General features: G+C 36.0%; 1 protein-coding gene across 2 annotated transcripts; it reads right to left on the reverse strand.

Annotated features, from left to right (window-relative positions):
* Positions 1-1778: 1778 nt before the first annotated feature.
* mdfic2 (MyoD family inhibitor domain containing 2) lies at positions 1779-10247 on the reverse strand. Of its 2 annotated transcripts, none has more exons than XM_026214716.1 (4): positions 9929-10247; positions 9760-9832; positions 7555-7731; positions 1779-2562 (listed from the first exon to the last, which is right to left on the reverse strand). In XM_026214716.1, exons 1-4 carry the CDS (start codon positions 9929-9931, stop codon positions 2306-2308), a joined length of 510 nt encoding a protein of 169 aa, XP_026070501.1. In that variant the 5' UTR covers positions 9932-10247; the 3' UTR covers positions 1779-2305. The 2 variants fall into 2 exon arrangements, with proteins under 2 accessions (XP_026070501.1, XP_026070502.1); XM_026214717.1 differs by having other exon boundaries at positions 9760-9836.
* Positions 10248-23898: the final 13651 nt, after the last annotated feature.

The following is a 23898-nucleotide window of genomic DNA, read 5'->3' on the forward strand; positions in this document are numbered from 1 at the left end:
GTAAATGGTGCAGCATTCTCCATGAATGACGGTGCAGAAAAAAAACCCAACATGTACACAAAAACATATTTCGCAGACAAACCGTAATTCAGAAAACAAAACAATACACACACTCTTGCTTGTAGATACCATGTTTACATGCTAGTAAGTCCCTTAAATCAAAACTACAATTTTCTAGAATACGATGCTACTGTACTAACATGGCAATTCCAGTGAAAGTGCTAATTGAAGCAACATAGCAAACTGATTTGCAGGTAGACTGATAAAAAAGTCATATGACTTTTTGTGCCATGATTTTTCTTTTACATAAAAATGGTGGGGAAAAAGATAGCACTACCCAATTCTTGGCCAACTGCGCTGAGGTTTTCCTGTTGTTTGAACAACCCGGTTGCTCCTTTGATATCTCTGTCTGTTAACTGAAAACAAATGTTTAGCAAGCCAAGATACCACAATAACACTCCAGCCCACTGCCTGGCGTGATCGTTCTCTTACCTTGACCTCACCCTGAAATAGATGCCTGAATTACATACACACGAACACCCACACAAAAGTGTAGCTTTTCCCATTATGTGACGAGAGCCTGGCGCTGAAAAAATATCTATTACACCATCGCAGAGCACTCGAGAGAGCAGTCTTCCTGAACGAAGAACAAAGGTTGATGGGCCCTAGAAGGACAAGTGTTCTACAAAACACTGTCTCAAACCGGCTGTTAACACTCTAGTTTAAAGAAGCCATCTACACAGGGACACACTGAAGGCCTTCTCTCTCCACTTCGCTCTTCATTGTGATAAAAATCGCCATACGTTGGCACAAGGGCCTGTTATTGTGTAAAACTGTTTACCTAGTGAAGCTGATAGGATCTTTTTATCAGCCTTTTTGATGAACATCCTGAAAGTGTTTTTGAGTTTATTTCTGTTCACAGTATTAGATCAGTTCGATAGTTAGTCAGAACATACTTTTTGTTAAGGAGCCTATTTTACAAGAGGTCTTGTGTTATTTAAGAGAAAGCCACTCACATTAACCAATCAGAAAACCTGGAGGCACTTCTCCACCACTTTAACCAATGGTATGAGTTTAGGGGCCAGACTATGGATGATATACAGTACAAGTTGCAATTGTTGCTAGTTGCACAGAAATCACTAATAGTAGCTTTAAAGATCATTATTTTGTGTATTTGGTGTAACAGAATATGTTGACCTGCTTTAATGTTCAAAAAACATTTTTTTTTCCAAATTCTGTACATTATTGTAGGTCCTCTATGCCCCACCAATGCATTGTTTTCTACAAAGTCCTTCCTTCCAACAAGCGCAGTCTGCTCTGGTTGGCCAACTGACCCAGTGCATTGTGATTAGCCGAAAACGCAAGCACTCATCAGAAATGTAATGCCCCTTTACATGATCGCAAGCTTCCTCTTTCAAAATAAATTTAAAGACAGATATTAATGTCCTTAGTTATACCATCAGTTCAAGCCCGAAAGGGGAACAGAGTCGTGTGTCAGACAGTGATAAAGCTCCTGTGTGTTTGCAGTACACAAGATACAGACGGTTAAGACAGCTGACTCCACCGTGTGACTCTCTCTCTCTCTCTCTCTCTCTCTGTCTGTCTCTCACACACACACACACACAATGCGCAAAACTCCACATTTGACTAATAATAAAACATACCTACAGTAGCTGATTCAGAAGTGCCAGATTGCTGTAGCAAAGTCAGAATGACTTCCTCTCCTAGGTTCACAAAACGGTCGTCCACAAAATGCATTGCTGTTCTATTGTAAGTAATTTTAAAGATTCCTACATGCATCTACTTTCGGAGGGCCAAAAAAAGTGCTTTTGCTTTCGCCTAGATACACACAGCACCTCCCTGACATGGCTGCTTCAACACTAACTTCGGTTACTGAAACCACCGCAAATATTTCCACATAGTGGCTTAGACGTGGGGCCGTATTTGAATGAGCCGTTTTAGGGGGGCGTGGCAGACTTTGATAAAGAATATCTCTTTGGATTTGAAACTTTAGTCTTTGCAAATTTACAGATCTTCTTTATGTACCAAGAGATTGTAACACTCCAAAAAGAAAGGAAAATTTGAAATCGCATCATATCACCCCTTTAATGTCATGTTAACATTTATTTTCCAAGACTTATTTTGATTATGATACTGTAGGTCCAAATTAACATTTACTTCTGTAGCTTGCTTTGGCATAGACCGTGGTGTTCTGGGATAGAAATACAAACTTTTTCATTTCAAAGTGATGTGGAATTGAAAAGTTTTCTCCCAAAAAAGCAATATCTTCAGTTTTGCAGGGACCTCAGTGATAGCAAACCTCAGAAATTTCCATCACTAGTTCAAGACATTCCCCTGTTTCGTGGCAGGCGTCTGTAAGGCCACAGTCAAAATCACAACTGCAGTTCCAGCTGTTATTATGCGAAGGTTCTGCGGGTGGTGAGAAAAGCATGTAGGCAGGGCAGATGGAGTGAGCAGCTCGCTCCAATGTTTCAGGTAGCATGAGGAACAAGTCGTAGAATCGGCAGAAGAGACAATTCAGCACAATCCCGGCACAGAGTTCTGAACAACAAGAATAAGAAATGATTGGATTGTGGATAGTCAAAAGGGAATGCTAAAGCATCTATACTTTATTCACATCTGCAGAAAGTGTATTTAGAAGAAGCATGTAAAACCTTCCCAATGGAGAGTACACTTGTAGCTTTTCTGTTTAATTAACAGTAACATGATGCTTCAGATGCTGGCAATCCCTGTTGAAAACAACAACAACAACAACAAACAGCATATGCTTGTTAGGTATTTTATGAAGCATGGCACCATGATTGAGCTGGTTTAAGATCCTTATTTGGTCCTGAGCAGTTGCTAGTTGTTGTTTTTTTCAACAGGGATATGTCATGAAAACAAAAGGCCAGAACAAATAAAAAGAAAAAAATAAAGTACTGATGCAATAAAAAAATGGCCATGTGTAGTGCTTCTTGCCAAGGCAATGTAATAAAATAAAAGTGTGATTAGTTTCAAACTTTACAACATAATTTTTGTTTTGTTTTTCCAACTAAAAGCACTTTTATATTCCAAGGTTTTCATTTAAATATATATATTTGCAATAAACTTTTTTCTATATGCACAACCAGTATCTTTAAATCAATAGTTAGATATTTATCTGTCAGTTTTAACTTGATTATGAGGTTCATAATGCTTCATGGAATTGTAGTTCTTTCCTTCATCAAAGAACACAGTCTTTTTTCAACCCAAATGCTGGGTTGAGACCACTGGGTAGGATGTTGGGTTGTTTTAACCCAAGTTTGGGTTGAAAATTGGTCTTGATCATAACCAGAGACAATTTATAAGAGACATGCCACTTCCTCAATCCTGAATACAAATATATAAGGAAAACCCGTAACGGCAAAGATGGCGGTTGTATGCCCATGTCCCACTCCTCCCGCTAGAAAGCCAATCATCTGCTTTTAACAGTCAAGCCGGGAAACATTTAAGCCTATCGTTTGGTTCCACTGACGTATGCGCACAGTTGAGGAACTCTTGCGCATGCGTAGTAAAAGTATAAACTGTGGCGAAAAAGGCATTTTAAACGTTATATTGGGGCAAAGTCATCTACATTTTTCAGAGATTTTTATTATATTTTACTGCTGTTTCTATACATGTAATTTTTATGCCACGGTGACCAGTGAAAGTGCAGTTCTGACTCTATGCCCATTCATTTAGATAGGAGCCTGGTCTTGTTAGTCTGAAATAGCTGCCCGGAGGCGATGCCAAAATGGCGGCCAAGTGGCATGACTTGCCTAAAAGGAATAATAACCCAGCGGCACTGGGTTGGGAACGCAGACGTGAAATAGAGAATGCACGTCACGTTAACATCGGATGACGCCAGTGCGAGAAGCTGCCATTTTCTCTGTGTGAAAGAAGTGAGAAGTGTATGAAAGACATTATGATAATTAAAGATTTGAAATGTAAAGTTATCATTCATTGTTTATGTCTGGGAGTGTTTTGAGGTTTCATGAAAGGTGGAAATAAAAGAGCTTATATTGAAAAATATGCGGATGCGGTTTTCGCCTCAGAAACTGAAGTCGTAACGGCCTCTTTTACTGAACGGAAGAGTTAACATTACTTTTAATATAACGTCCGTGAGTGTCTTATGTCATATTTACATAAGATTTTACAATATCTGCACTTTTTGAGGTGTTAATAGATGGTTATGGTTACAGTTTGGTCATGTTAATTTGTTATCTTATTTTTCACAGTTAAACTGAATGTAACGTTACGTTAGTTTTCTAAAGGCTTGCTTGTGTGAGGAGGAGGCGGTGTTCTCAGCTTCTTCAGAAGAGAGGCAATGATGAGTTTAAGGCAAGTAAACTTCATAATTCCATCATGTTATTATTATTCTTTTTTTTTTTACTAAGACTAAAAGAATGTTTGTTTTTTAGATGTTGAATACCAGAAACAAGATAACTTAATTCTTTTGAGACTGATGAGAGTTATTTTTGGAAAATAAATGTTTCTGTTGTGTCCTGCCTGTTTACTTCACATTTTGATGCAACAACAGTATGATTACATGTTGCTATTTTATTTAAACCATAGATGTCCCCTTTTTCTTTGCCGAACTCAAACTAGCTTTGAAATTAAGGACACAGAAGCCTGCTTGTGTGAGGAGGAGGCAATTTTCTCAGCTTCAACGGGAAGAGAGGGAAAGATGGTTTAAGGCAAGTGAACTTCATAATTACAAATCATTTTTTTTATTTTTTAATAGGAGTAAAATAATGTTTGTTTTTTGTTTTTGTAGATGTTGAAAGCCAGAGACATAGGAGAGCATTCTTTTGAGATTTATGTAAGTTATTTTTAGAAAATAAATGTTTCCAGTTGTCTACTGTCGGTTTACTTCACATTTTGATGAAACAACAGTGTGATTACATGCCCATTCCATAAAAACCATCAATGTCTGTGTTTTTCATTGCAGAACTCAAACCAACTTTGGAGTTGTCTGATTTGGAGAGTCATCATTCTTGGTCTTCCCTCTTAAAGGAATAGTTCACACAAAAAAATCTTTTATTTGCCCTCACGTCATTCCAAACCTATAAGACTTTTCTCTGTCTTTACATTGAAAAAACACCCTTTAACATTTGTAATTTACAAAGAAACTGCACTGGGGAAAAAAACTGCTTTTGAGTGGCCGTCTCTAGCAGAGCTAAGTTATGATATTGCTGAAACATTTTTAATTAATTTTAAACATTAACAGACAGGCTTTATCACTACTGTAAATACTACAGTACATCAAAACATGCATCCATTTAGAATGGAAATTATCACATCTGTCTAACACACATGCTGTTACTGTCACATAATATGTCAAAAAGCACAATGATGTGTGATGAGTGAATGATATCAGTAATGCTCATAATGACATGGCACCATCATGCCAATAGCTTAAAAAGCCCATAGAGTATTACATATGTTATAGAACTTAAATGCTGCTTTGAAAACTCTTACCTTGAGATCTCGGCTGATGGGGATAGACACTTAAAGGCCCTTAATGACCTGGAGTCAGTCCGCACCTCTTGTATAAAGAGTTTAAAAGCTTCCCAGCTCTCGCTGGGCACTTCTGTACACATGCATAATTTACTGAACCACCTTTTCCTTCCAAAGAGAGAAGGAATAGAGCTGTGTGGAGATGATCAATTATCATCCATCTGTATAGGTGTTTTTCCCTTCCAGGCACTTTCAGGTGATTACATAAAAAGGGGGATGACACAGAATCAAAATATTTGGGTGGATTTAAGTGTAGTCGACTTAATGTGATGGTCTGTTTTAAAGAAATGTTTCCACACAGCCAAGGGTTTTGTGTAAAAAAAAAAACAAATAAATAAACCAAGCTTCAAATGGGGCTTTCAAGATTTAAGGCCCTATCCCAATTCTATTTTAAACCCCTTCACCTACCACTATGTCTACCTCTTCCACATGGCCCTTGAAACAAAGTGGCAAGGGACAGGGGTCTAAATATTCCCCTAAGAAACGAGACACCATTACTAACACATCATAATATGTAATCGCTAGTTCCTACCTTAACGGAGATGCACCAATGTTTTTGGCGTAGAAATGAGATTGGGCCTAAGTAGATCTAAGCATAATACGGGACAAAATACCCTTTCCTTACCTTAGCATAAGAGTAGGAATTAGAACCTCTGAATATTTTACCAGGAAAGGCATCATAATGCATGTGTAAACCTCGACACTATGACATAATTACTCCTATATTAACTCAATTAATTACAGAGAAAGTAGTATTCAATCAACTTCAAAGTTTCTTGGTCAATTACAAAATTTATGCTTTAGAAAATTTCACTCCACTGAGATGGCTCTTTTAAAAGCGTTTAATGACATTCGTTGAGCTACCGACTGGAGATACAGGAGTACTTTTAGACTTGAGACTTGAGACTTGCTTTTGTGTGTTCATCTGTCCTGCTTAGAACAGGTAGTGGGCATTAGAGGTTCAGCCCTAAATTGGTTCCAGTCTTATCTTACGAATAGAAGTTTCTCAGTTAATATTGGTAAATTTCACTCCTCTTCTGTACCTTTGACCTGTGGGGTCCCTCAAGGCTCTACTCTAGCTCCAATTGTTATTTTCCTTGTATATGCTTCCCTTCGGATCTATCTTTAAAAGTATGGTAGAAATTATCATATTTATGCAGATGACTTGTCTTTTGGATATTAAATCATGGATGTCCCTACATTTTTAAAGTCTGAATGATAGTAAAAAAGAGATTGTGTTGATTACCCATTCCCCTTTGTGACTTTGGAATTGTCTTCCAACAAAAATCAGAACCGCCCCTACACTATCCATTTTTAAATCTAGGTTAAAATCATTTTAATTTGATCTATCTTCTTATTCATGATTTGTATTTGCTTTGCCTTGAGTCTTGCAGTTTTATCTGTGATCTTGTCTTTGTTTTAATTATGTTAATGATTGCTTACTTCGTACAGCACATTGGTCAACGGTAGTTATGTTTAGTTGTGCTTTATAAATAAATTGAAATTGAAAAAAATTTAATTAACTAATCTGAACCTACTGGCTGAATGAGGGGAAATATATTGTTCTAATTAATTTCATATTGAAAAAGCTGTTGAATCATAAAAGTCAAGCAAAAGAGCTCTCTGAACATGGCTTTAATAATTTATTTCTAAATGTAAGTTTAATCAAATGTGCTGCTTAATTCAGATAATAAAACATGCAGATGTTTTATTAAATCACATGCTTTTCCTTAATTTTCATTTTAAATTATAGATAGATTTTAATAATTTACTATTTAAAATGCATAATTATATGCTTGTGGCAAAAAAAAAAAAAAATCAAAGGATTTTTTTAAACAAGATAGTGTATAAACTCAGAGCTCATTTAAGAGAAAATTTGTATTTTAATTCAAGACAATTCACAGTGGCAGTTCAAGTTGTAATTATTATTCATTAGAGCACTTTGGGCATTATGGTGGTCTGGGAATGAGGAAGCTGTCCAATCCAAAAACCCAGGTGTGATGATGCATGACTCACCTCCTCTCTCCTGGGAGTCAGATAGGGAGCTGCCAGAGGAGGAGGCAGTGCTGTATCTGTCCACTGAGCATAAGGAGTATGTGAATTCTGTAGAGTCCGTTTCGGCTTCTTTCTCCCAGAGATCCAGCTCAGGAATTGGCGAGAGCCTCCTAGGTGCTGTGCTGGATGCCTCCGTTACTGCAAAAGAGCAAGAGTTTTTGAATAATCTGCATGTTTACATTTATGCATATTGAGCAAGATATGGTTGATCTACACTCACCTACTGTACTAAGTGAGATTATACAAAAGGTTTTCATAAAATCCTCTAAAGCATAACAAGTCATCTAAAAAAGAAAATTCTGTCATAATTTTAAAACCTGTATGTTTTTCTTTCTTCCAGAAAACAGAAAAGGAGATTTTTATAGCAGAAAATCCATATAATGAAAGTGAACAGGGACCACAATGTTTTCAAAACAAGATAATGACAAAATGTATTTTACTCACAGAAAACTATGATGTGACTTCAGAAAAGTTTGAATTTAGTTTCAGAGTTGTATGGGGAAATTGTTTTGTTTGTCCTTTTTGGATCTTTACTGCCCTGGTGCCCATTCACTTTCACTGTAAGAGTGTAGAGTAAATAATGGTTCCACACAGGTTCCACATCCGCAGTCCTCATTAAAGCCATTAAGTGCACAGTCTTTTTAGCTTCAAATCAAAGTGTGTAATGTATCCGCATAGCTGATTGGTTTGTTTCATGGCTTATAACTCTTTTAACAAAAGAATTTTGAAAAATCCCTGAGGGAAAAATGAAAGGGAAAATTACTTCTGGAACCAAGGTCTCTGAAAAAGTGGACGGGCATTATTGCACTCTATATTCACATCTCAAACACATGCCATTGTCTGAGCCAGAAGCCAACATTTTGGTCAATCGACTCATACAAACAGTATTGTTGTTAAAGTGCCACAGAGCCACATTTTATTATTTTCTCCACACAGTTTTGGAATGCTTACTTATATATTTATCTTTGCACATTTAACTGGTCAAAGGAGAAAGTGTAATTTTTGCAGTTCTCAAATTCATCACTTTTAACATCCCTGTCAGTAACAAATCCACCTTTATATATGCAGAAGAATCAATGTTCTCTAATCCACCATGTCAGTTCTCATTTCAAAAGTTCTTTCATCCTGAAGCAATGTTTATCAAGGCCTTTCTAGAAAACATGCTGAGATGTGTTCCTGTGCTTTCACTGGTCTCAAAGTAAGCCCAGAAATCATTCAATAATGAATCTGCCAGATCTGAATGCAAACTATTAATGAATCATTGCTTTGGCTGCACTACCTTGTTTATTTTTTTCTTCCACCTATCCTAAATGAATTATTCATTGTGCTTTTCTCTCTTTTATTTAACATTTAATGTCTTATGATTAATTAACACATGGGACATATTTTCCGTAGAGGAATCTGCATTGTTAGTCCAAAATAAAAAAGAGAAGGGGAAAGACAAATGAAAATGACTTTGGGCTGTATTGGCCTTTTTTCTTTTCACTCTCTCTCTCTCCTTCAGATTGAATAATTTAGAAAAGGGGATAAAGAATTGTCTCTCCAGAAAGTTCTGTGGTTTCTTCACTGTGTTCTCGCTTCGTGAAGGGAATGTGTTATGATATGACAGATGTAGAAGATTAATCTTTTCGTGTTTTATTACAAGAGAGCACATGCTCTTCGACAACACAGTCACAGGATTTAAACAGCAGCCTCGAAATGAGCAGATTCTCAGGTGTGCCATTATCAGTTGTTCACAATCACAGCGTTCAGACATAATTTTATGCATGATATAATCTCTAATACAAATCTTTCTGATAAGTAAATGTGGGGATCAATGGAGTTATAGACAGTGTGAAAACTAGCCCCAGTCTAACCTTATTTGTGTATACCCCACCATCATAAAAACTACAATTTGGGGGGATTTACCAGATGGGAAAAGGGATAGTCACAGTGAAAAGGGGGGGGGGGGGGGGGGGGGGGGTTTAAAAACAGATCCATTAAGACAGGGGACAAGATTCGCCTATTTCTAACTGCTGTGAACGCTAATGCACTGTTGCATCCTTCAATCAATAACCATCTCAAAATGAGTGAGAAAACATTATTCTCAATATGTCATGCACCAAACCAAAATTGTTTCAGTCTGTTAGATAATTATTGGAGCGTGTCGGTTTTTATTTAACTTACCAGCTTTTACCAACGTGGTTCTCTCCCCAGTTTTGATCAAATCAAGCTCGATTTCCGAGTTTTGTCCAGCCATCTGTCTTACAGTGTGATATCAAAACAATTGTCATATCAAGGTCCGATTCATGAAAAAAGTACAAAGACACTGCTAAAGTTGTGAATGAAAACTTACCATTGATATAACGTTACAGTTATCTTAGTGGCGGGAATATCAAGACATCACATGAGAGATTTTAGCATAATAACACAGATGCACGACACGCCTTCAGCAACACACAAAAAAATCCTTTCGCACTTCAGCAGATAAAGCTGTGCGTCGCTTTTTTTTTTTTTTTACAAATGATTAGTTACAAAGAAAGTTGGTGAGATTGAAGATTACAGAAGCATACTGTCATCAAAGCAGAAGGGAGGTTTTCGTTTCTCTCACCCTCCCGCTAGTCGTCACTAGTCAGTCGTCACAGAGAGAAGCGACTTTGATTGACAGGTGTGACACACCCAAGTCTAGCGACGACGTCGTGACGTGCCTGACAGCTAAGGTAACCTTTCTAAGTTTAGCCATTCACAGATGATTAATTTAGTGGTAGATCTCATTATTCATGTTCAAACATGTCTCCATATGCATATTTGATGCTGAGGTTTCTAGAAGATGACGCAGTTTCCCCACAGTTAACTTCGTAGTTTTTTTTTCGGCCCTGTGGCACTCGCTTACACGCCACTATAATTTGATTAATAATAACAGTGTCTAACAGCAGCCACGTGCATTACAGACGAATTTTAACGAACGCCCACAGTCATTTCGTCCACATGGAAATTATGTTGGTGGAAATGACATTTTTACACTTTAGACATTTTTTGAAAGATATCAGACTCTTTTGTCATTTGAGCATTTTATCTGTGTTAAATAAAAATTTCAGTTATTTTCGTTTATTATTTATTTATTTATTTATTATTATTATTATTATTATTATTATTATTATTATTATTATTATTTAATACAGCTGGACTGGAAATGAGGCACATAAAAAAAAAAAAAAAAAAATCTGTTGGGCAATTAATATTTACCTTGATTTTTCTCTACATGCTTTTCACAAAAACTACTTGGTAAACAAATACACAGATTTTGAAAATATATATATATAATAATAATTGTGTTGGAAATGACACAACAACAAATAATGTTCATGTTCATACAAATAAATATTTAAATATATTAGTATGTGATATATTAATTTAGCTCTTTTCACTCTGTTTAAATTGACAGTTTTTTTTTAATTATTACTATTTTTTTTTATAGAATAATACATTCATGATGGGTTTTCATATTCAAACTGTCTTGGAAAGTTTTTACCATGCCTTGATTATTTATTTTTCAAAGCCTTTTTATATCATTGTCACCTACTAAGACTTTCAATCTTAGAATGTGAACTGGATATAATGAGAGAGAGAGAGAGAGAGAGAGAAAGAGAGAGAGAGAGAGAGAGAGATTGAAAATAAAGTTGTACGTGTTAATAAAAATCAACCCGTGGGACATAAAATTGTCATAAATTGAAGAAACACCAAATTATAAATCTACTTTCTTCCAGCATTATTCAAAGAGTTTCACAAGGAAAAATAAAAGCCTTTTTTATTCAGAGCCTTATGTTGTAGCCTATAGCTCTACTGCAGTGAAGTTCACTAGTTTTTTTTTTTCATTGCACACAAACATGTCTACATATGCCTAGTCACACAACACAATCTTAGTTCAGCTTCTACAACACATGCATCTCATATAAAAGCCAGTCAGCTGAGATAAACTGATAATGAGCTCTATTCAGATTTCTCAAGGTTTACAAGCCTGCCAATTTACTCTAACTAGCCTGCAGATTAGAGTTGCATTTTAAAGGATGCCCTACTGTGTTTGCATATGTTTAGAGAGCAAGGGGCTTGCTAATTGAAAAATTAAGATGTGGGAATGTTTGTGGGAGTGGACCATGTGTGCCAGATGCCTTCGTCTATAATGCAATGAAATTGCTTAAGGAATAGTTTTTTTAGAATATATATGGAAAACTGCATATATTATGATAGCATTTACAACATCTACCAGCAGGGGCCTAATGTTTGATGCTAACAAGCACATTCCCCCCTGTAAAAAAAAATTACTGTACACACTTACCTAGGTTCAGTGCAGTTCATTTCATCTTAAAATCAAACAAACAAACAAAAATTCCCTTTAAGGTATTGCAATCTTAATAAGTAAAGATTTGATATATATATATATATATATTGAATATGCTGTATCATAATACACAGAGCTAACATTTCCTTCTTACCATGAGACAAAGACAGATAAAATTATCATCCATGGAGTCATATTCTAAATCCAGTTGATAATTAATTATATTGCAACCAGATTCCCTTCCTTTAAATTATTTATTAGTTAACTCCTCTTTTATCCTCCAGTAATGAAATACATTATGCGTAATGACAAAAGTAGATTAATTCATTTGTATAAAAGGAGAAAAACCTTGCTGCTTTAAACTGAATGATAAATATAGCTTCCCATCCCCCATACACAGACAATCACTTCCTAGATTTACATGATAGATGAGTTGAAACAGAAGGACTTCTATAGACTCCTAGTTAAGATTCTAATGGATTGATTTGAGTAAAATTAAGCTACTTGAAGGATTCTAAAGCTGAAGTGTACCACTGGCATCATGAAAATACAAAAATATTAACTGTTTAAAAGTTTCCTGGAACACCCTGTAATAGGTCAGCAAGCAGCTGCATCTGCATATTAAGATTTGAACAAATAATTTATATATATATATATATATATATATATATATATATATAAAATAACATGCCTCAGCATTATGTTTCCAACTGTACTCGGCTCTTGTATTTAAAAAAAAAGGTTATGATGACATCAGTCTCCTAATAATGTCAATAAATCTCCCGATTTTGTCAGTTTCTGTCAAATGTTAGAGGACAGCTAAGTGACCAGGCTGTCATACCAGCTTATTCCAGTGAAAATGACAAAGAAATATCCCTCCCAAGGACAGTCAAAATCCATTTCAGAATTTCCAATTAAGACTACAGATGAATGGCCTCACAATACTGCAAAATATCGCAGGAATATGAGAAAAGGAAGAAATTGGATTTGGTGAAGTTAAACAGTATATGACTTAAATCTGTTGGGGATTCTCTCTCAAACAAAGAAAGTGAAGGTTTCCTAAGGCGATGGCTTCACTTGGGAATTCCCAGGGCGATGCAAGGGGGGCTCGGAAAAGCCTTGAAGTTATTCAACCCAGTAAATGACTAAATAGATTTTTTTTCTATTAGCTGATAGCCCCACATTGGTTGAAGGAAGACTATTTGACTCTCTGTTTTTTATTTAATTAGATGTCAAAGCCAAAATGATCATCTTTGATGAATATTTTTGAATTATTGATATTCCTGGCAATATTGTCTTGGCACTAAATGGATATTCTAGTAGAATATAGATATTCCAGACTGAAGAGCAGATAATATTAACCTGCTTAGACATTTTGTAGTCACATTTGTCTTTTTGAACTTATTTGTACATTATTGGACTTTCATAATCCAAACTCCATATGTGACCCTGGACCACAAAACCAGTCTTAAGTCGCTGGAGTAAATTTTTTAGCAATAGCCAAAAAATAAAAAAATGAATAAAAATAAAACATTGAATGGATCCAAATTATAGATTTTTCTTTTATGCCAAAAATCATTAGGATATTAAGTAAAGATTATGTTCCATAAAGATATTTTGTAAAAGTCCTACTGTAAATATATCAAAACTTAATTTTTGTTTAGTAATATGCATTGCTAAGAATTCATTTGGACAACTTCAAAGGCAGTTTTCTCAGTATTTTCAAATAGTTGTATCTCGGCCAAACATTGTCAGATATGTTTTTTTTTTTTTTCTTGCTAAGAGAGCTTTTGCCATTAGTGTAATTATGAAATGACATCAGACATTTTCAGTAAAGTATTGTCTTGTTGTTATTACTTAAGACAGAGTATGATTGGGTTTAAGCGCATTCACATTATTAGGTGAGCCCTAAGTAGTGCTGCGGAGGGAACAACTCTCTTATGGTGTCAACCAGATAACAAGTTCCTTGATTCATAATATACTTTAAGAGTCAAGGGTAACACAAGGCTAGCCTTGTATATCCACTCTCTACCTCTATGTGTATGTGTCCTTGCTGGTAAGGATCTCTGGTGTCCTACATTTTCATGAGTGTGGTCTCCCTCCGTCGACTAGTGCTTCAGGCTTATCTTCATACAGCACTATTTTTATACAATGTCGATTCATCTCTCTCATTACCATCATTAATACGGCCTTTGATACATCTTATTACAAGGTTAATTGGGACAAATCTGAAAAATATTCCCCCATATCTTTTAATGTGATATGTCTCAAATACTTATCACTCAAGGTAGAAAACAGTGAAAAAGACACTCTAGTGAAATGTAAACGTTAACAACAGATGGTATTAATTGATTGGCATGTTCCAACAGTGAGTAGTTTATTGTGTTCCTGTGTCTGTTTGATGTCTTACCTTGGACTGTTGTGCTCAAACGTGCTGTAAATGGTGGTGTGTATGCGCCAAATTGTTCATTTAATATGTTTAACAGTGCAGTGTGACTGCTCGCTTGTTGAAAAATTGTTCAGATTGATTTGAGAATAAGAGAAGGAGTCTCTTGAAAGATAAGGATGCCATTCAGCATATTTGTACAAATGTTCAGGACTATCCAAAACCTACAAACAGTGTTTGAACAAAATAAAGCAACAAATCTTCTGAAACTTTCAGTAGTTTAGGCCTGAAAATGTGCCTTAAATTGTTGTTGTTTTTGCAAATTACTAATCACATTTTGCAATTTGGAAAGACTGAGAAAATCATTTGCATCTTAGATTTGCAGCAGATTTATATATATATATATATATATATATATATATATATATATATATATATAAAAAGATTTTTAGACAGACTTATGTCTACAACTGCCTTTGTTCATTGACTAGTATTGCTAATACATCTAAGTCTTCATGAATTTATGAATATTAACAATTTGGATTTCAAATTCCTGTGACACACAATTATTCTACAGTTGTTCGAAGGACCTTTGGGCTCTCAAGGTCTTAAAGCTGATCATAACAGAAAATAGTCGCTGTGAAGATTTCAAACAAACAGAAAATTAGTTTGACAAACCTGCAAGTTCTTAACTATTGCTCAGTTCTGAATAATACATATACCGACAAGACAACTTAAGTGAATGAGGTCGCACTGTGCCGTCTGTATGTTCAGGTGGGAGAGTATGAGAGCCTTTATTATCTGGGCTAATAAGATCTTTCAATTATGGAGAATGAGATGAACAAATGAATTAATAGTTCTGATACAGTTTTTTGCCACCTTCAGCAAATGTACTCTTGAGAAATACATGAGACCACATGCTGATTTGGACTTTTCTTTTTATGTGCATAGAGATTTCTGCCTTATTTTTCACTTTAGTACACAGCAATTGCTTGTACTGTGCTTTTCAGAACTGATATCGTGTTAGTTTTCCATAAGTGTAGCACATGTGCGAGAAAAGCACTGTAATTAATATTATCGATGCAACTTTTTGCTCTTGTGACACGTTTTTTTCTTATTTTATCCTATAGGTTAACATGTCCTTTGCTGAAAAATGTCACATTACCCAAGTATACAGGACTGAAGCTTTTGCCGTCGTATAATTTTCCCATAAAATGGGAACATTTAAGTGTAGAGCAGTGGAATTGTATGTCAATGAATGGCCCCGTTAATAGTGATATCACTCCCCGTAACAAAAGGATAGAAGACTGAATGAGAGCAGAGGATTGGAGGTGAGTCTGTGGAGCGTGTATTGTCGGCCATTCCCTTCCCCTCCATTTGGGTCATGCACAAGCCCATCGAGAGGGCGCGTACATGACTGACAATATCAGCAAGACAAACGGTCCACTCAAGCACGGACCACGCTCAGACAGAAATGTGCAAAAAAAATAATAGTTAATTAAATTAATTGCGGTCGTAATCTCGTAAAATATGTGTCAGAAAATTATACGCTGTTCGATTAACACATAACACTGGTGTCAAATATGTAATAAAATCCTGATCAATAAAACAATAACCACGTTGTTAAAAGCAGCTGTTGAAAGGTGTTGCCAGCTCTGTGTTTCAGGGGTGAGCACCCCTTTTAATATAAACGGATTTCATCTTTCCACCATGTCACCTAAATCACCACAATGTTTGTGTTTACAATTATAATAAGTTAATAAATTGTAGCAATGGATGGATTAGGAACACTCTCATCGACCCCATATATCAGGCATTGTCATAGGCCCAGAAAATACATGTCTAACAATCTGTTGATTACACTGTGCTCCGAGGCAGAGAGAATAGATTTCACTGGATACATTATTTGAACCTCTTGTATTGTTAAAATCAATATGTTTCAAGCAGTAATGACCACAATTAATGAGACTTTTTACATCTTTAGTTATCTATATCTATTTTAGTTTTAACGACAGGTTTGGTATTCTTACATTCTGCATCTTTTTGAAAAATGTCGCTTTTGTCATTGCAAAGAACAGAGCTCATTGATTTTGTAGAGAATGACATGCTGTACTTTGGCCCTAAAGCAGTGTATTGAGAGTATGCAGCATAAATGATCAAATATTGTTCTAGATGCATCGTCTTAGTGCAAAAAAATTTGTATACGGTAAAAGAAAAAGGTATTAGGGACTCCTAATGATTCATAGCATACAAATATATCATCGACCTAAATGTGTGGCTTTTTATGAAAAAGTGTTTTAAGGGAAGGCTTTCATTAACTGAAAACGTATTCCTCGTTCTCTGCATAAGCTCACAGAAATAATCTTCATGCCACGTTGCCTTCCAGAGGAACATTAGTGTATTTATCTGTATTTATGTGGAATGATTTGAAAAAGCTGTTAATTTGAAAATCACTTTTTTTTTTTTGTCAGGGTGAATTAATTATAAAGCAATTAAAAGGGGCATATTTGGGAACAGTTATGAAAATGGCTGTAGCTGGAGGTGTGAATTTTGTAAGTAGGCATAATAAACACTGGCCCTGCATTGCCAATGAACCCATCAATGCATTTCAATTGCAATAGAGTTTAGACTTAATTCAAAATGAGTTTTATCATGTATGCTATTTGTGAATGTTATTGGTTATTTCACCATATATGTCGCAAAAGGAATTGAATCACCTCATGCACATACTTTATTTACTACATATGTCCACAGTGAGCCAGTTTGCTGTGTCTGTATAGGTGAAATAAAGGTTTATAGTCCTTACAGTAGATTAAACAGTCTTATGATCTTAGCAAGCAAAGCGAGATATTAATGCACTAATAGACCCTGTCAATAATTGAATGAGAGAGGCCCATTGTCCAATTATACGGATTATCAGTGGAGGCTCCCCCTCTCGTTAATGATGGCATGGATGAGTAATTAAAAAGATTAATGTTGAAACCATTTAATGATCCTCTCTTATTTTGAGCCTAATCTGTGGTTACCAGAGCATTTAAACAAGGGCATGGTACCAAAACTCCCTCAGTTTTTTGAATGCCTTTGGCTACATGTGTACTCTCGGAAAGCACCCAGTGTACAGGCTGTTTGCATAGGAACTGGGTGTGTTTGGGTTACTCAGCTGTTGAAACTGCAGAATTAAAGTCTTTTTGTATGAATTTCGCAGCCTGTTCACACCTGAATGTTGGGGTCAGGAAGAAAATCTTTGAGCCATTGATGTAAGTGCTCTTTGCAGTTAAGAAACATTTTAATTAGTGCAATCTTGAGTTTCAACAGAAATCAGACTTTTCCCAGTGGGTGCATCTAAATGTTCACTGGCAATAGGCGATTCAAAAGTAAAGGCAATGTTTTTTAAAACACAAACTTAGAACTCCAACATTAGAGCTACTGAAAAAAAAAAACTGAAAAACAATCAAAATGCTTACGATTTAGCATTTTCATGTTCATAAATTACTAATTTAGTGAGCAAAGTCATATAAGCAAGGTGCATCTCTTCAGTTATAGGTTCGTTTGTATCCAGTAATGGGAAAAATGCACTAAATGGTTGGGCCACTTTTGTTAAGTGGAAAGTCTTGTGTCCTTTTGTGCCATATATAAATTGTCATTTAAATTGATATTCTGATATTCATGTACATTTGTTTTAATGTAATTAGGCACTAGTTTTGATGGCATAACTGTCTGTGGGAAACTGGTGGTAAACAGAAATATATTAAAAAGAGATTTTCGTGTCCTTCTCTATTGATCATGTCAGTTGTAATTGACCCAGGGATAGAGAAGAGCATTAGAAGTTTTACATATCCAATAAAGTTCAGTTTCAGTATTTACTGCTCTGGGTGTGTGTTCACGGTGTGTGTGTGTGTGTGTGTGTGTGTGTGTGTGTGTGTGTGTGTGCACTTTGGATGGGTTAAATGTAGAGCACGTCTTCCGAGTATGGGTCACTTTACTTGTCTCTGTCACATTCCTTTTTTATTTTTTTTTTTCACTTTAATGGTACCTACATTAATTTCCCTGTTAAGTGAAATTTGCATACAGCAAAATAAAAATAAAAATTATATTTTTTAGATGGATTTTAAAAATGCAAATAGAGAATGCAAATAACCAATTCAATTTATCGTTATTGAATTCCTCCGGTAAATTTTATTTCTCTCACTATGGAAAGCTGCTGGAAACACCTAAATACACTGATTGGATTGATTGACTTCATGATTACCTAATGGTACTAGCCAAGTTGAAGTGATTAAACCCAGCTTTCATTGATGAGTTCTACCAGCTCAAACTCAACTTTCCAGAAAACCTCGACTTCTGTTTCAAAGTTGGATATCTCGGGCCAAGGATTTTCCTTAACCTATTTTTTGGAGCCCTCAACCTCAGGGCTAAATTCATAAAAGCTCAGGCTGTCGAACAATTTGTCTTCTGACAGGAGGGACCATTGAAGCCACCAGAGGCTGGTCAACAGTGAGTGGCAGGGCCCAAGCCTGGGGCGATACCTGTGGGGCGGGTGGCTGAATGGGTATTGCAGAAGCAGCTGCAGTAAGAGAGAAAGGGAAAGAGAGAGAGAAAAGGGGTATGAAGGAGGGAGCAGGCTGCCATCTGGCCCAGGAGAGGGAATTGGGTGGTATGATCAAGTCGAGGGTGGTGTCAGATCAGAGCGGTCAGGGCTGGTGGTGAACAGATGTTCTGGGGTGAACGCACACACTAGCAAACGTGCTCTGGAGGGACCACGTGTGTCCATCAGTGGCTGGAGAACGTTGCGGTTCTGACCTTGAGCAAGGAAACGTGTCAAAGTCTCTCTGCTCTAAAATACAAACACACAGACCTCGTAGGGAATTAACCTGTTCTGTATTTACAATTATGGCAGGGAAAAGAGGCCATGACCAATACAGCATTGCAATTTGTAGATTGTTGCATCCCAAGTCCAAAATACAGTTTAGAAAGAAGTTATTTTGATTAATAGCTCAGTTACAGTTATAGTACTGTCCTAATTTTCTGACTATCATATCCGACTTTGTGTGAGAAGCAGACATTGGTGTGTTCATGAGAGATTTAGATGTCCCATTCATGAATGAATTGTTAGATCTTTCAATGAATCAGTTGATTCAGTTCACAAAAATGTATTTTGTGACTTAATGATCTGGTTATCAGCTCATTAGAGGAAAGATTTCAAGTGTATAATGACTTTAATTTTGAATTGTTTCTTACAAAAAGCTTTTGAAGGTTGAAAGTTTGAATTATTCAGTCCTCAGTCATTGTAATTTCCAATGTCAAGGGTTATCAGTACAGTTTTTTTCAACTGTTTTGAGACGCATCTCTCTGCTTGAGCCCTAAACGTCAGAACACAGCGGTGCTGAAATGGGCTTTTCTCATCCTTTTCTGTATGTTTAAACTGCGTTTTGTATTTGTTCGTTCAGGTGCAGGAGGGACATCGATGAGAACTTAGCAGAAGAGAGCTCGGTTCAGTGTCGCTGTCCGTGATACGCGGCTCTCTCTCCGTGTGCGCACCCGAACACATCATGCGAGTTGAGCTTTTCCATGTCTTGTGTTTGACTGATTTAAACTCTTTTGAATGTTTAAATTGGAAAGTGGTCAGGCTTAAAAACATATGGAAATGATAAGCTTTCGTGACGACACGCAGCAGTGGTCTGTCAACTGTCCTGATAGTCTTTTTAGGCTAGCCTCAGCCAGACTTGCGACGGCCATATATATATATATATATATATATATATATATATATATATATATATATATATATAAAAGAAAGTTGTCAGGTGTAGCTAATCAACTTCTCAATGGCACACAAAGCCATTTGACTTTCAACTGTGATCAGCTGTGGTAATTTGATTAGCTCAGCATTCAAAGAGCTTTCCTGGAGCAATTCAGTCATTGGTAGTGCAACTGAAGCAAACATTTGAGTATGGGTGACAAAGCACTGTCAAAAGATCTCTGGAATAAAGTTGTGGACAGGCATAAGTCAGGAGATGGATACAAAAACAACAAAAAAAAAGGATAGAAGGACAAATGGATGGGGCAAAAGACTATCAAATTCTTGAGAGGAAAGTCTGCTGCCCTCTGCCAAAAGGTTGCCAATTGGAAGAAGATTTAGCTTACAACATGACAATGATCCAGTGCACACAGCAGTACTGACCACAGAGTTGATAAAGAAGGAAAAAATGAATGTCCTTGCATGGCCTAGTCAGAGCCCAAACTTAAACCGCATTGAAATATACATGTAAATGTGTGCTGTATGTAAACTTAATTTTAATATGGCTCTAGAATATCACATTGATGTTTAGAAATCCTTGGTACATATGCTGCAACAACAAACAAATGATATCAGAATGATCCAGTTTTTTACACAGAATCTGTTGTCCATGTCCTCTGGTAGTCCTGGGATGGAGAATTGAGTAAAATGGGCACTTTTTCATGCATTAAAGCAGCTATTTCTAGCGTCCTCCTCAACTAGGAACTTGCTAATCAATAAGCATTTAATTAGTCAATTAAATGCCATTAATTCAGCACCCCTGAAGGTACAGTCATCTCTGTGAAAATACGCTCTTTAGGAAATTTATCTATTGGAAAATGTAAAGGCAGACAATTAAGTTCTCAAGCAGGGATGTAAAAATCGACAAGCCGTCGTGTGAGGATGTGAAAAAGAGTTTGTGAAACCCGAGCACTGTCTTCTCATCTCTTCACTTGTGTTTTTTCATCTTGGGGACAGAGGAAGTGAAGATGAACAGAAGGGACTGCAGACAGTCAAATTCATTTTAACATCATCTATGTTGTGGAATTGACCTTTTAAAAAATCGAATACAATTTTATGTTAGTATGTTCTAGTTGATTCTATTGTTAGGTGAATGTGTTCTTAAAGCAAATGATTGTGGAGTGAAAATACTGCTTAGTGCCAAGTTTTTTTTTTTATGCACTGTCAGTAATTTGACATTTAAATGTTTAAATATTAAATATTTTTTGAATAAATGTTCTTGTGTGAGTGTGTGTATCTATGTAATGTAATTTTTATTTGTACAAAGGGAAATCATGTGTAATAGTAATTGCATGAGCATGCAGGCTTTTTTGTTGTTGAGGCCTTGTTTATTATGAGTAGCAAACTACTTCCAGAAGTAATGATTACATAACACACACATTTTTATCCCCTACTCTGAAGATCGTCAGTTGAAGACATTTTAAATAAATCCTGTAACTGTATGTACAAAGATTATTTTTTTCTATTTACATCCTATTTACAGTAGCGCACCCAAAGAAAAGGCTTTAAGGCAGTAATACTTATTTATACATCCACAACAATAATCCTTGGAACGCCTCTAGGACTTGGCCCCATTATGATATTCTGCTGTATGACCTTCCAATAGACAACACAATTGTTTTACAGTAAGTATAATTTAATCTTTTCTCCAATGGTATCTGTATGTTATTTATTCAAGCAAATTGTCTGCTTTTATTGCTGACAGCAGCCATATTTGTAAAAATGAGTCCTCCGCTGCAAAATAATGTTTATCGCTTTATGAACTGCAGGCTTATGTTTTATTTATGCCATGTGATGAGAGAAAATAGAGCCTGAATTGATGTTTGCTAATAGGCTGCAAAATAAGAAGCCTTCACATAATAGTGGAGTTCTCTGGCGGCCAAGAGGCTTGTAATTCCTGGTGTCAATATTTGAATTGCTGGGGGAACTAGACACTGCGAATATATCCAAGCACAGTTTGGCTCCTAGTCTATAAAACCTAACATCTGCTGAAGCATACATTATGTTTTAAAAATAACCGAACAGAGATAACCCGGTAAAGTACAGTTAACCAGATGTCGTTTTAAAAGTGGCAGATGGAACAATGAAAGGTGGATTGGAAATTAAAAAGCACAGCTAAAGGTCAGATCAATTAAGGTGCCCGTCACCGGCTCCCATGTGACAATTAAGATGAGTTTAAAGTGCTATGAGCGATGGGACAGCCTGCACTGTAGCTGTTGCCGGGGTGAACTTCTTAAGGGCATAAAAATGTATGGCGTGGGACCAGAGGCCCCAGGAAGTGAAGTGGATTTTCAGTGGGTCAAGGTTAACAACCTGCACAGATAAACCTGTTTCAGTGTGTCCGAGCTGAAATGGAGACCTTTGCCCATCAGTATTATGCCACAAATAAATTAACAGTGATTTTAAGTGACATTGCAAGAGGGAAGTTTGGCCTGAATTTGTAATGCTATTTCACAGTTTCTTTGGTTACTTGTCACTTAGCAAACTGGTTCTCAACTGGTTTTGCTTCAGAATGCAGATTTTGCTTTGCAGTAACCAGAATAATACACATGTGCCATTAAAATTTATCTTTGATTACTATTATTATACATTTTATTATATTTATTAATGTACTTTCATGCTTCCATGTCTTGCCAAAAACTCAGTAGCTCAGTAGCTTCACTTTTCTTTCTTTCTTTCTTTCTTTCTTTCTTTGACCATATTATACCCCCATAGATAGATAGATAGATAGATAGATAGATAGGTTATTTTCATGCAGTGCATGTCATGCATTACAATTTTCAGTATGACGTTGACCACATAAGGACTGTTAGTAAAGTTGCCATATTTTATCACATTTACCTGTTCTAAGAAACAAAAAGTTGATTGAGGATATGATGAGGCCTCTTGCACATTGCATTTGGCAACAGGGGAGCCACAAGAGGGCAATATTTGCATTGTTTGACCACCTCCTCCCCAGGCACACTCATTTACATTAGACTTGTGTATTTGCATGCCGGGATCAAAAACAGTTTAGTTTGTTCATTTACATCATAACATGCAAACAATATGTTCACATAAAGTCTGATAAGACCTTTCCTCTCATGTCCACAGCCCACACTTGACACACAACAGACATGCATTTAACAGCAACTATATCTATTTGGCAATCGTCACCTGCAAACACTAGCCTGTTTTTCCCTTCCACAGACGTGTTTTATTTATTTATATGCTTATCAGGACTTGGTAAATTTGCAAAAAAGGTTGCAGTGTTTTTCTACCCTTTTTTGACAGCATTCACATTTTGTTTGCGTTTCAGTTTAATGAACATAATGAAATGCAAGATTGCTTTGCTTAACAGTCTTTTTTTTTCTTTTCTTTAAATACATAAAAAGTTATCATTTATGCGGAGAGCTAGTCCTTAATTGTATCCACATTTAAACTTTATTTATTTATTGCTTATGGAATATGTCGATGAAGCTACCCTTTTCCTGTCTTTGCATTTTTTAGTGCATGCTGGGATGATTTTAGTTATTGAAGTGAAATGGTTTTTCTTCTTTATTTGAGCAAAAGAAGTTTCCATAGCAAAACAAAGTTAACAATGTTATGCAGTTGCTATAAGTTTTTTTTTTTTTTTTTTTTTGAGCAAAATTGAGTTTTATCAGAATTATGTCATATATATATATAAAATATTTTTAATAGGGCGAAATTCTTTAAATAATTTCCAGACAAAACTTGCTGTAGATGGACTACTAAACAGATTATTGTAGGTGTCTGTTTTGTCTTGCTGTTTCATGACAGTATAAATAGTATACATTTCACCAA

This window comes from Carassius auratus, chromosome 31 (genome assembly GCF_003368295.1).
Source record: "Carassius auratus strain Wakin chromosome 31, ASM336829v1, whole genome shotgun sequence".
NCBI classification, from domain to species: domain Eukaryota; kingdom Metazoa; phylum Chordata; class Actinopteri; order Cypriniformes; family Cyprinidae; genus Carassius; species Carassius auratus.

Excerpts from the sequence above, each read along its gene's own strand:
- mdfic2 (XM_026214716.1), bottom strand. Across the intron at positions 7,732-9,759 it reads AACCACGTTGGTAAAAGCTG|TAACGGAGGCATCCAGCACA; the intron begins GTAAGTTAAATA and ends GCTCTTTTGCAG. Across the intron at positions 2,563-7,554 it reads TGACTCCCAGGAGAGAGGAG|AACTCTGTGCCGGGATTGTG; the intron begins GTGAGTCATGCA and ends CTTGTTGTTCAG.